The 13,927-nt window shown below is 38.0% G+C and overlaps 1 protein-coding gene across 1 annotated transcript; it reads left to right on the top strand.

The window, feature by feature from the left end:
- Positions 1 to 520: 520 nt before the first annotated feature.
- LOC128470138 (probable pleckstrin homology domain-containing family N member 1) lies at positions 521 to 13,460 on the top strand. The gene is made up of 12 exons (XM_053451969.1): positions 521 to 768; positions 4,036 to 4,117; positions 5,032 to 5,085; positions 5,466 to 5,609; positions 5,869 to 5,955; positions 6,523 to 6,595; positions 6,796 to 6,938; positions 8,036 to 8,182; positions 8,723 to 8,809; positions 9,934 to 10,009; positions 12,381 to 12,457; positions 13,163 to 13,460. The coding sequence occupies exons 1-12, from the start codon at positions 680 to 682 to the stop codon at positions 13,232 to 13,234; spliced, it is 1,131 nt and encodes a 376-aa protein (XP_053307944.1). The 5' UTR covers positions 521 to 679; the 3' UTR covers positions 13,235 to 13,460.
- The last annotated feature ends 467 nt before the right edge of the window (positions 13,461 to 13,927 follow it).

The raw sequence follows: 13,927 nt of genomic DNA on the forward strand, positions 1-13,927 counted from the left end.
CCCTGCCCTCATGCCAGTCCTCCTCAGAAGAATATTGTACTTTGTTGCTTTTACATACACTTTTCTGTAAGGTTTTATACTATTATATATTTTATGATATATTTAGAATTATATTGTTCTGTATTCAAGTGTATTCTAGCGGTAAATTCCTGATTTGTTATAATTCCGTTCTATCATTAGATACCTACAGGAAAATGATGATGCATTTCAATGGAATTGGGGCATATCTTAGACAACTCAGAGGTAGCTTTAACGTATACGGAATAGTGCGTTCATTTTTCCTAAGGTTTTTGAGCAGCCTTAGAAGGGTTAAACTCCTTTCAGTCTCTCTTTTGTCTGCATCCTTTCTTTCTTTATACCCCTTTTCACTCTGCTTAAACTTTTTTTTCCCTGAAACCGAGAATCTTGCTGAAACATCCCAACCCCCCAGGTCATCTCTTTTTTTGCAGGAAACAGAAACATGCTTTAACCTAACAGGAAGCTTTCTGCATTTTCACACTACCGGTTTCTGATATCTGAGTGTATTGAACGTGTCCACCTTCTCCTGTATACAGAAAGAAAAGGTCCTCTGGTTTGTTAAAGGAAGGATGTGGGGGTCCATCTCCCTTGATTTTTTGCTTCTTTAATGTATGGTGACGGCGCATGAACATTTAGAGTAATGTGACACAACTGTCCTAGAATGGGCTGCTGCAGTGTGACAGCCAGGGGTGCCAACGCTAAAGATGATATACATGAAGAAGTTGAATTGCTACGGATAGGAGAGAGCAAGTAAGTTATCTGACTGTCCGTCCAAATTTGCAAGAGTTATAGTGCGTAGAATTTCCCCTTTTCTCTGTCTAGAATTACATATACCACGCAGAATAGTACGCCCATAGCCCAATGATAAACAAGCCAAAATGTTTCTCTTCAATAATTATTTACATTATTTATTTATCCATCCCATAACAAGAAAAGCATCGCCGTTTTTTTGCCTAAATCGTTCACTTTTCAGCCTTTACGCTTCACGCATACAATGCATTTCTAAGCAGCAACACAGTGTACACTGTATACATATACACTGACATTATGTGTTATCACAGATCCATTAACAGCTTATATTAACATCAAGCTTATTGTCCTCGCGACTACAATGGTGTGGTGGCTAAATCACAAACTATAGCTTGACTTCATCTGTAGGCGCCATTAAATGTCACCGAACAACGCTCTGCGGTTACAGATATATTCCATATTATATATTAGATATATATACTAATTCTCATACACATATAGTAAATCAGCAAATTTGTAACCAAAGTGACACATATTGATATAGAAACCCTACAAGAAACACCAACCGCATCTTATAAGGGAGATACCTTTCTTGAGACCCTAGAATAGTAAGAAACACAAAGCTGGCCCAAGAGTAGCCACAGAACTGGGGTATTCACTAGGTATAGCCACTAACCTTTCTGAGGTCTTAGAAAAGAAAGACACCAGGGGAGGAAAGAAGGACACAAGGAGTTTAAATGGGAAAAGGGTTTTATGCGGTCAAATCAAAGTGTCACTTATACGGCACCAGTCAGGTGATGATTTGCACTTGTGCTAAAGGTACACTAAAAGTCTCAGTTTCAGACATAGGCTATGCAGGACTTGTCTTTTATTTTGTAGTGAATAGTAATGACATTATTATTATTATTATTATATTGTTTTATATAGCACCATGATATTCCACAGCACTGTACAATGGCATGCCCACAATTTCACCCCTTCATGCTTGGGAAACTCACTGGGGCATGACCTTGCTTCTCCATAAAATGCATTCATTGGATGGACTCCAATGCTTTTTCCAGCATGTAAATCAGTGCAGCCATTCCTTAGTCACTGGAGTTAGATACTTCAGTGTCAAATAAAACCACCCCAGGCCTGTCTCTAGTGAATACAGGAAATATTCTTCAATACACTCTCTGCACATGCTCAGTAGCACTCCTATGCTAGTCAATGGTAATAGCAGCAGCCAATCACGCATATGTTATCTGAACGCTGATGCTTTGGCTGCTACTACTCCCAGTGATTTCAGTGGGAACACAATTCCTATTGACTTTATTGGGAGTGTTACTGAGCATGTGCAAGTCATATGCCGCTATTAGTACAGGCAGTCAGAGAAATAATTAATGGAGACATAAGTAGAATTTGATCTACTTTCATTCACCAATTTGCATGAAGTAAAATAATTAAATCTATACACAATCTATGCCCCAAGGGGTATATTTCTTACTTGTAACCCCCTATCCCATGCCTGTGGGGGAGGCTCAGGGTGACCTTTCTGCTTTTCATAACCTTGAGGGGTCACTAAGGGGTCAATGGGTTGTATTCTCCCAAGGTTGATATATTACCCCAACCACACATGGGGTGGGGGTAAAGGGGGTCAGTCATTTTGAGTTTTCTAACAGCATTTTAAAAAAATAATAGTTTAACTACTATTTTTTAAATAATAAAAGAATTCAAATTGCATCAACTCCACTCTTTTGAAGTCGAGTGTATGACAGTTGAGTGTCAGACTTTACTCTACAGCAACCGCGCATTTTTCGCCAACTCACATGTACTTCCATTCTAGTGAATAGTATTACCGTTTAGATGATAGTTCAGACCTTTTTGATGTATATTAATGTAGTTTCATCATAAAAAGAAAAAATATATAGGCAAGTCTAAAAAAAAACTGCCCTTAAATCAAAATGCACAGTCAAGGCCCGATTAAGCAACTTGGTGCCCTGGAGCACTTACACAAAAAGGGCCTGGCTTTTCTTAGGCCTAACTATATTTCCACATCACCACAAATAAAGCATAATTTAAAAAAACTGCTTATTGTGGATTCCCCTACATTGGTTGAGGATGCCACAGCCTGTTCATATTAACACAATATCCATGCTACAATATTATTAATATAATGCAGGCCAAAACATACTATTACCACACAACACAGGTGCTAGAACAATGAAGCACTTAAAATCCTCCAAACTGACCTAGAGCTGCTATGGGACTTTGCACTTCAAGACACTTCGTTGTTGTCTGGGGGTTGCAGTCCTCTCACCAGCCCGGTATAAGCCCCTGCGCAGCCTGTGACTGGGCACACAAGCCTATGTAACACGGAGGGAAAGGAACAGGAAGGAGGTTGAACAGCCAATCAGAGCCCATCTGTCACCTTAAGCCCGGCTCTACCCGGCTGGTTGCAGGTCCGCACTGGATTAATATCCAGGCCTGGATAATATCCAGGCCTGCTGTAGAGCCCCTTCTCTCCGGTAATGTCTGACAGCCCCTCGCGTTAATCCAGAGATCACAGGCAGCCCAGGTTATGGCAGCAGAGGGGCAGCTCAGGCTAATGCATGTCATTTAAGTCTACTACAGGATGGAGGCTAATCAATGATGTGTCCATTGGTCAATCCGGCCCTCTGTACAGGTTCCAATACAATAAAAATTCTACATGAAAATATGCAAATAAGATATATATATATATATATATATATATATATATATATATATATATATATATATATATATATATACAACTTCCAGCATAGCACAAGGAGACATTTTAGAGGCCAGAGTTCCCAGAGTTCGAACAACAAATGAATAAGACACTGAGTTAAAGGTTTTTATTAAGGTGAGATATTGTGTCTTTTTTGGTTAAAAAAAAAGTGTGCAGGTGGGCAATTTTCTTCAAATCAGACCACAGAACTTGACCTAATATTTCAAATAAAATAACGTACAATTATTGAGGACGAACCATGTTAGTCATTTAAATACAAGTTGCAGAACTTAGAGGTCTAAGATAAAAAGATAGGGCCGTTGCCGATTGGACATGTTAGGTCAAGCGTTTGGGCTTGGTTTACATTCTGAGCTTGTCCAGGCAGTATGACTTCTGGAACACATGGCCACCTGGTAAAATGGGTCAGTCAAAATTTAAAAATGGCTGACGGAATTTAGGGAATTTCTCATTCTGATATAGGGACTGAACATTCTCTTGATGCAGTTATCAAAGTTTAAAAACTCATTTTCTAGGAAACAGTCATCCATTGGGTCTCCATCTACCGCGGTGCCAAGTGGAGGATCTACCTATTTTCACCAAGAATGCACTGGGACAGTAAGTATTAAAAAACAATGTTGCTCTGAGAATTAACTAAATAATTAAATCAAAATATGAGCAACTACAACAAAATATAGGCAATACTATGTGAATCATAGTTCTCTATAGTGTGATCACTGTTTCAAAAATCTCTATTTCTCTACATAAACCAGAAGCAATAGCAAAATATTTTCTCTGTCAGGAACCCTAAACAATCACTATATATTGAAGCTTCAAAGAGCTGTAACCTACCACGAGGACCTAAGTTTATCCTTTAAACATAGGTCACCATCACCTAAACATCACATAAAAAGGTTTACACCACTTGGGCAGAAGTGACCCCATACCATTACGTACTTTCCAATCCACTAAGATTAGGAAGCAGATATATAACCAAGGCCTGGACAGGCTATCTGAGTGGCAAACAGGCATGCATCCCTACTGATACCAGAAGCAGATCAGGTCCTGCAACGTGCGGCCGAACACTGCAATAGGTCTAAAAACATAATGTGCGTCTGTGGATATCCAGTGGCGCCTGGACTTATACCATTTGGCGTTGGCTGGCCTCAAAATGCCAGGGCTTCTTAGTCATTACCAGTCCAGCCCTGACATAACCTATGATAAGTATGAGTTGATACATATGGGATGAGTCATATGTGGAGTCCGTATGTGATGACTGAAAGGACCAGTTGGCCAAAATATAAAAATATTCTACATATTTATATAAAAATGATCAATTACGAAATTGTACTTAACATGAATTAAATATGGCAGAGTAAAGAATGTTAACACGTGTCCCTTCTGCTTTTTCACGTACAATTATAACAGTATGCAGCAAAATATGTGAAACACATCTGTTGTGAAACTATAACTAATAGCATATGGTGCTAATATACCTATATATATATATATATATATATACTTCTCAACAGATTCTGACGTCTGGAAATATTCACACTTGTTTAGTGGATAAACTTAACCAAAAGGTAAGACATTTTCAGGTTTATTTCAGTTTTTAAAAATGTTAAAGTAAATTTTTAGGCAATTTTTACTTCAATAGATTCGTTTGTGATGAGTTATTAACAGTGAGGGCAGGCACAGCTGAGTGCCCCAACCCGACTTTTTGACTTGCCCAGTAACTAACACAGCACCCACACTTACACACATACTAACACAAGCATACACACTCCCTCTCACACTTACACCAGAATATCAATATATAATGATTTGCCCAACAGCCCAAAGCTTTGGGTGCAAAGTTAATATTTCTTAATTTAAGGCTGTGCTTCAACAACTCAAAGATGAGCTCTCATAATAATCTTATACTAATAGCTTTTGTTATTCTATTTATTTTTTTATTCCTAAGGCACTGTTTTGGGGAAAATCTCACAATGACTTAAACTGCATGATTTTATTGGAGCCTATCCGAGGCTGGGAAGGTCAGGATATTCAAACATATGGACATATTGTCATGTCTTCGTTAGCTGTCATGCAGATGAATCAAACACAGGTAACTAGTGACATTTATTTTTTGGGTGGCCCCTTACTTTACTAGGACACCCATTAAATTAGCAATATTGTTTCTGTATTTGGACTAATTGGCTGTAAATGTCTGGTTTGCTTGTGTATCCAGATACAATGACATACAGTGTACCATTTGTTTTCACGATCTGCACTTTTAGAACATATTTTTATTCTTTATATCAAACCGGTTGTCACCATAGAACCGACACAGTACGTGTGCTTATGCCACAATTTTTTCTCTACAGGAGATATTTGAGTGCTTTTTGGTGTTGTTCCCTTTCCATTTACTTATTTTGACCATGGATCACTACGAAAGAAGATTTATTTACCAGGTAAATAAATACATCTGCAGTACAATGGCATACAAAAATGAAGCAGTTATGGCAATATGGGATAAATTATTGATCTATTGATTATTATCTATTTTTTGCATATGTCTTCGGCTTTTGATACCACATGATAGTGTTAGAATGCATGAGGCTGAATCTTCCATCTGCATACAGCTTTTCCAATCTCATTAGATCTCATTGATGCATGATAGGAACCACTATCGCTCATACAAATACATATCTGTATCTGAATAGAATCTGGCCAACAATTCTGTATACTTATGGTGGGTTGAAAATTGTGATCTATTTGTGTGCTTTCTACACTATGAACTATTTTTCAGTATTTTCTCCTATATAACGGTTACCTAAAAAGCTAAAGATTCTGCATTGAACTTTAACGAGATCTTTTTAAAGGGAAACTAACTCACTATAGTATGCGCATCACTTGAGTGTTTAACACTTACTACTTAATATCTTTTTCTATTTTCACCTTCAGCCATGTGACTTGCTACCAATCACCAGAAGTACCTCATTTTCTATCTATTTAAATACTATCTACCTTCTCTACAGGGCCTCCTACCTCTTTCTGGAATGAGTGTGGTTTGCGCTAATGCAAGTACGGGACATACACTGCAAATCAGCGGTAAGTATAACATTAGTTTACTAACCTATGGTGCACAACATGTTGTATAAATCAGAAGTCTGTATTGGTAAATAATAACTATAATATCTATAGTCCTACCCAAAGGTTGCACACATTGATGAGAAACCTTATTATCATGGCTACTGTGCTATGGTTTACTCTTTATATAATTTGTGCCAAATTCACTTCTGCCCTAACAGGTCCAATGATAGAACCTCGTCAGCTGTCCTGCCTTAGCTCCAGTGAAAGAAATCTTTGGATGGGCACTCTTCAACACCACATTCAGGAAGCCAATACTCATTGTCCCCCCATTTCACCAAACATTAGCATTTTACCCTACCTGGTGAGTCTGTATTAATTTAGCATTTAGTAGTGCACTATATTGTTTTCCCTCCTATTCAATCTTCAATCCTTAATCTTCTTTTATCACCCACATCTCCGCCGACATAACCCGGCATCTTCCTCCAAAATGTCAGTGCTGCGGTGGCGTCCTCCACAATCAAATGCCGGCGCTTGTGGTGACATCCTCTCCTCCAATTGAAGAAGTTGGTGTCATTGCAGCACCGCCATAATGTGCTCAGTTCACCTGAGGGCAATATGGTGGTGCTTGCAGTGACATCCTCTCCCTCGATCGGAGGATCGCGGAGGACGTCACTGCAGTGTCACCATATTGGTGGACGTTGCCAGGTAATGTCTACGCAGATGTGGACAAAGAAAGAAGATTAAGAATTGAAGATTGAAAATAGGAGAAGAGAAGGGAGAAGATAGAAGATGCAGAAGAAGACGCGGAAGCAGAAGTGCTCGGCAGAAGTGGTCGGCAGAAGCGAAAAAGGTCGGCAGAAAAGGTTGGGAAACATTTAGAGAGCAGGAGAGAGTGAGCTAGAATGAGAATGTGAGAGAGTGAGTGAGAGTGAATGGGGGCACTATCCCCCCTATTCAACCAAAAAAACACGATAAATGGTCTTTATAGAACTAAAACATGTCAAATACTAGTTTATGGTATCACTTGTAAGGGTAGTATAGCTCTATTTTGTATCATTAACATTTATTTTTATCCCTTTCTTAGGTTCGTATGCTCTGTAATCGCTTCACTTTCTGTTCCTGTATGTTTTATGATCATTAGACCATTGTGTTATAGGTTTAAAAATATATGCACATAATACACTATATGCAGCTCTGTCAATACCACAGCTATTAAATTCCACCACTTGATATCAGGTCTAGCTCCTAACAGACGTTATATATTATTTGTACATTGCCAGCATAATAAAATAAACAAGATACAAACCTTACTAATAACAGGAACACCAATAGTCACTGGTACCGAAGGAGGGTCCTGCTTTTATGAACATACAAACTATTAGGAAATATTATTATATGTTTGTAATATAGGTGATGTAAATAGTAATTGTAATATTTTGTTTTGCTTTATCTGTGAAGGTGCCATGTGACAAATTGTGGAAAAAGAAAGAACTAATTAAATATTTAATGCATTGCCCCATCCAGAAGTGGGAAGGCAAAGCAATCCAGCACCTGGGCACTGCCATTTTCTTGTCTGCAGCACGGGTGGCTCACGCCATAGATGCGGTATGCAACCCACATCTCATATCAGCCACCTAACTAAATCAGAATGGGTGTACCAGTCACCCTACCCGGGAATTCTCTGAGTTTGCCCTGGAGTCTCTGGGTGAAGTGCTGTTTCTCTGGGTCACTCTCTTCTTTCTCTGAGCATGTAGCCACACCCACTTTCTGACCATTTCCCCCTTCTCTCTTAACCCACTTAATGCTATCTGGGCCTTGCCCTTGAATAACCTTGCCCCTTGCCTGGGTTACCATGGTCCTCATATGGCTTTCCTCACCCTCATGAATGACTAGCACCACTCCCTCCTGATGGCACTTCCTTGGAAGAGGGAGAAATTCAGGTAGCCAGTCGTTGGTAGATCCCAAGTATGCCAGTGAGTCATTTTCATACACATATGTATATATATATATATATATATATATATATATATATATATATATATATATATATATATATATATATATATATATATATATAGTGCAAGGTAGTAAAATCGGATACAGTAATATTATTTCTAAGATGCTCTTGTGTTTTCTACTCTGCAGGACTTTGAAGATCGACTTCTGGTTCTGTTTCCTGATGACTTGGTGTTCCTCTCTTTAGATGCTAAGAAAACAACTGTGACACATCATGTGAGTGTCCAACTCGAGTCCTCCTGTAAAAGCACATCCCATTGGTTCTTATGAAGCTGGTACCAGTCCACTGCATGAAGACTGTTTACAAAACATTCTTTAATACTTTGGAAAGTTGATAGAACATCAGGGAAGAACAATGTACAATGCTTAAAAACCTTATTGCATGCATAAGCAAAGTAGTCTTACAGTTAAATTGAAGTTATACATCAAGGGCAATTCTGGTGCAAAATGATAAATGTATAACAATCACCATACCATTCCTTTAGTTTCTATGGCCTTACCACACCAGAAATGTTCTTCATATATAACCCAAAAAACACAAAGACAAAATATAGTACTACGAGTACTGTGCTGTCACAGAAAGCACAGTACCACAGAAAACAGAGACTTATGAGTAATTATTTCTGAAGATTTAAAGCTAAGCAAGCAGTGCAACAAAGTGTTGGAAAAGGCAAGCAAGGTGCTGGGTTGTATCGATGGAGACAGAAATGGCGGAAAGAAGGGATTGTTATGCCACTTTACATATCTTTTGTTAAGCCTCACCAAAGGTATTGTTAACATGAAAAGAAATGTTAGAACTGGAGGTCATAATCTAAAACTAATGTACGGAAGTGTTAACTTTACTGAGAGGGTAGTAGATAGGAATCATTCTGTCCTATTTTCTTCTTTCCTGCTGTAAAAACATTTTTTTAATTTGCATTACATTCGGTATACCCATATCTCTACCCCACGCATGCTGACCTCTACTGCTTCTGCTTGAAGGATAGTCCCTCTGGCTACCACATCTCAGTAAAGTAAAGCTTCTTTTGGCATTGAAATGGAGTCTCTGACCCTCTAGTTTTAGGGTATGACCTCTATTGTACTACTACTTCTTTAAATAATATATTACAGGTTTGTCATGTTTAAATAGTTTAAAATAACAAAGAAATGTTTGAAAATATTTTTTCCGTCGTAGCCCCTGTGTGACAAAACCAAATGGTAGAATTAATCTAGTCCAGATAAATTAACAAAGAAAAAATATGTGACTAAATCGTTAATGCTGTTGATCTTGGAATTATGACTCTTATAGCAAAGTGAATAAGTAGTGCCTGGATTTTATGTCTTTTTTTAAATATTTTTAGGGTACACTTCCATTAAATGCAATTCGTGTCAAGGAAAGCATAGTGTATAACGGGAGACTGGAGTTTCTTATCACAGGTGGGTATTCTGGCATTATGTATTCTATGAATGCAAAATGATAAAAAGTAATTGATGATAAAAGTCCAAACTTTTAAGGTTAGTTTAATTACTTGCAAGTCCATTTGAGTTGGCAAAAAAGCCGAAAAATATCCAACTGACACTTGCACTTACAGAAAATCACTTAAAAACTTTTGTACCCCACACTCCTAGGTTGGTTTCAAGGGGATTTGAGGGTCCCCTCTAAACAGGGAGGGGGTGCTTTTGACTCTCCTCACCCCCATCCCATTAATAATCTGCTGCCATCGTGCACAGAGAGTTTTTTGCATCTGTTTTTTTTTTTTATCTATTTTTGTCAGGCTATTTTTTCCTATTTTATTTGGGTGACTCCTTTCCCTGGGCTGAAGATGAGGACCCGTTGTCATTGACCTGATTTTATCAGTAAATAACTATTTATGTTTATGTTTGTTTCTTGCATCACTCTGTATTGCGATTAGTCATAATATCTAGTTTCAATGCCACAGAAGAAGATAAAAAAGTAACACCAAGTTCTTCATTCTCATGAAAAAGCTGAGGAAAACTTCCCTTATTAGCAGCTGGTTTAAGGTGGATTAGAGTGTCCTGTGACTATGGTCTCTAGTAGAGAAATCTGAAAATGTTATGGTATTACCTTTTAAATTGTTTTATATTAGGAAACCTCATGATAATACTAATAAACGTATATATTTCACCCAGAGACTGCAGCTTGCATATGATTAAAACTGTACTGCCCTACTTGCCACCATTATATAGCATTTTTTTCAGGTGTCTTTCATTTTAATTAGCACTACCAAAGCCCTTCAATTTTTAGTAGAAGTAGTACAGTACTGCTCGCGGAAAGAATTTCTCGAACTTCGCCACAAGAATAACAAGACGACACAATCAGATGCCAAAATGAATACTGTTTATTGGTGAAAACATTGGATTTTTGTGACACAAGACAAAGTGATTAAGGGTAAACATACAGGACACCAATTGGTGTGCTTGTCTTTATCTATAGTCAATGGGGCATCAGATATAAAGGGCGAGTTTTCTATGGAAGTGGCCAATAGATTCAAACATGGACAGGTGAGACACAGAGGTATGAAGACGGGGCATAACTACACACAGAGTTACAATTATATAAAGTTCTACCATATAGTTACAGAAGCAACATAAATATTAATACAATAAAAGGCATTTATCAACAGGAACATTAAATTAACAGGACCGGGTCCTGTTACACATCTGACAGGAAGCGGCCGTATCACCTAATCACACCACAGCATGCACTTTGAGAACGGCAAAACCACTTAACCACCATTGAGATCAACATTAATCAGATGAGACGCACGTTTCTACTTTGAGTTTTCTGAGAAAGAATCTCTTGTGATTAATGTTGATCGAAGTTTATTATTTGCAGGACTTGAAACAGTAAGGGTGCCAGCACTGAATGGGTTAAACGTCCTAGCTAGCTAGTTAGGCTGTTAAATTGCTAACTGCATTTTATTTACTACCGTGGTTGCAATTAAAGCTTAAGTCAGGTGATTGAATCGAACCCATAGATCTTAATCTTGATTTATTGTTGTGGCAACAATATTGAATATATTTTTTTTTCATTTTTCATGTATTCTTATTTATTTTAAGGTCTAAATAACACATTTCAATCAAAGGTATTGTGATCGTAGTCAAATAAGAAAGTGGAGATGGAAGAAACATTACATTTTATAAAAAAAGACCTGATTCCTAACAAGCCATTTTTCCTCCTATTCATGTTAACATATCTGTTTTTATTTTGTGATCGTGCCTTTTTGATTACCAATCTCCAATAACCAATGTGCTTGGAACATGATATATGCTAGCACTTTTCATGGTGCAAAACTTGGGAAATACAATGTGTGAAATGTAAGTATCTTAATTAGGTATCTCGATCCCTGGCTTGGAGTTGTGGTTAAGGTGTTAGACTTCCATCCCGTTGCCCGTAAGCTCAAATCCGGCTACTGCCAGCTTGTTGCCATGCCAGTAATGTCAAGCGTACACACTCCTTGGCAAATGTGGTAATTGTTAACCATGTTACAATTACCTTGGTGCCCATAAAATTCAAGCAAAAAAAAAACCTGCAAATAAAATGAAAAAAATTGTTGCTCATAAATAATAGGTATCTTGATAACATACCAAAATATATCTAGTTCCTTAATGAGAGAAGATGCCTACCCACTGCAAGAACCATTTAAATCATTATCATTTAGCATACAGATTGGTTATTGCTCTGATAATCAAATAACAATAATTTAATGACCCAATAGATTGATGTGTTTAGGCAAAGCATTACATAGTGTTCATTTTGAGACACTTTTGATTGTTTGTGTTGTAGGTGATCTTATGGAACCAATTGTCATCTCTTATTTGACTGCTGAGGATTACAATAAATGGATATTCTATCTACAAAAGGTACATTTATATATGCATCATATGGAGTTTAAGAACTGGGACACCTGACAATTACACCAACAGAGACTTTTATGACATTGCATTCTAAATACATAGACATTAATATGCAGCTAAAGCAGCTTCCACTCTTCTGGTAAGGGTTTTCACAAGATTTTAGAGTGTTCCTGTGGGAATTTGTGCCCATTCATCCACTAGAGCATTTGTGAGGTCAGGCACTGATGTTGGGTGATATGGCCTGGCTTGCAATCTCAATTCCAGTTCACCCCAAAAGTATTTGAATGGGTTGAAGTCAGGGCTCTGTGCAGCCAAGTTCTTCCACACCAAACTCATCCGACCATGTCTTTATGGACCTTGCTTTGTGCACTGGGGCACAGTCATGCAGGAGTAGAAAAGGGTCTTCCCCAAACTGTTCCCACAAAGTTAGAGATTACAGCGGAGACTGGTTGTGTAAAAAGCAGGAAGGCAAAGTATTATACTTATACAAACATATTTCTAAATACATACGTTTAACTACATGCTTTAGTTATGTTCTAATGCCATGAACCTATGTGGCATATTCATACATACAAAATATTTTATCACAATAAAAAAGGGGATAGGAATTAGGCACAGATCAAAATGTTTTTAGTACTTGTGAGCCAAGTGTTGCCATGCCGCTGTATTTGTGCATGTCTGATCTTTTATAATTATAATGTTTTATTGCAGCCAGAGCAAGACAGTTGTTCCATCAGCCTGCGCCCTCCACCATCGGTGCCTTCTAAACACAGAAAAAGATAAAAAGATAAGCAAATTTCTTGAAAGGGTTCTGAAGAAAAGTTAGCCTTCGAGAAGGGAAAAAACACATACACTGCTCGTGTGGTTTGTAAAGTCAAACTGGAAATTACTGATGTATCGTTGACTAAAGCACAGACTGAGGATGTCAGTTGCTACAAAAGCAGCGTTATCTGTATATCAAAATAACAGACATTCAGAACGTTGTCCAGGAAGACGGCACAAGTAGAAAGGGGAAGCGAAAAAAAATTTGAACATTTGAGCAACTATCTGGCTTTCAAGGTCAGAGAACACGGTGCATTCACGTGATCCTGGCTGAAAAATACCATACATGGTCATTTGTAAGTGGATTAAAACGAGTATTAGGCGTAAGTGCAATAAAATAATGCAATGACATGGAAAAATCTGCTTTTTATTATTTGTGCATGTCTGGCCAACCTGAGGCCCTCCAGCTGCTGCAAGACTACATCTGCCATACTCCTCAGCCTGCCACTTAGCTGAAAGAGCATTATGGGAGATGTAGTCCTGCAGCCGCTGGAGGGCCGCAGGTTGGACACCCCTGCCATAAGGTCAGCTTCTATAAGTAATCTACTTGAGGTAAGCTTTCTTTCAAAAAAAATTCTTAGGACATTTTTTTATGCTTCCACAAAGATACAGGCAAAGGAGAAGAAGGTATACCATGTATTTGGTGGAATGAAA

The sequence above is a fragment of the Spea bombifrons genome, chromosome 12, assembly GCF_027358695.1.
Source record: "Spea bombifrons isolate aSpeBom1 chromosome 12, aSpeBom1.2.pri, whole genome shotgun sequence".
Lineage (NCBI taxonomy): Eukaryota > Metazoa > Chordata > Amphibia > Anura > Pelobatidae > Spea > Spea bombifrons.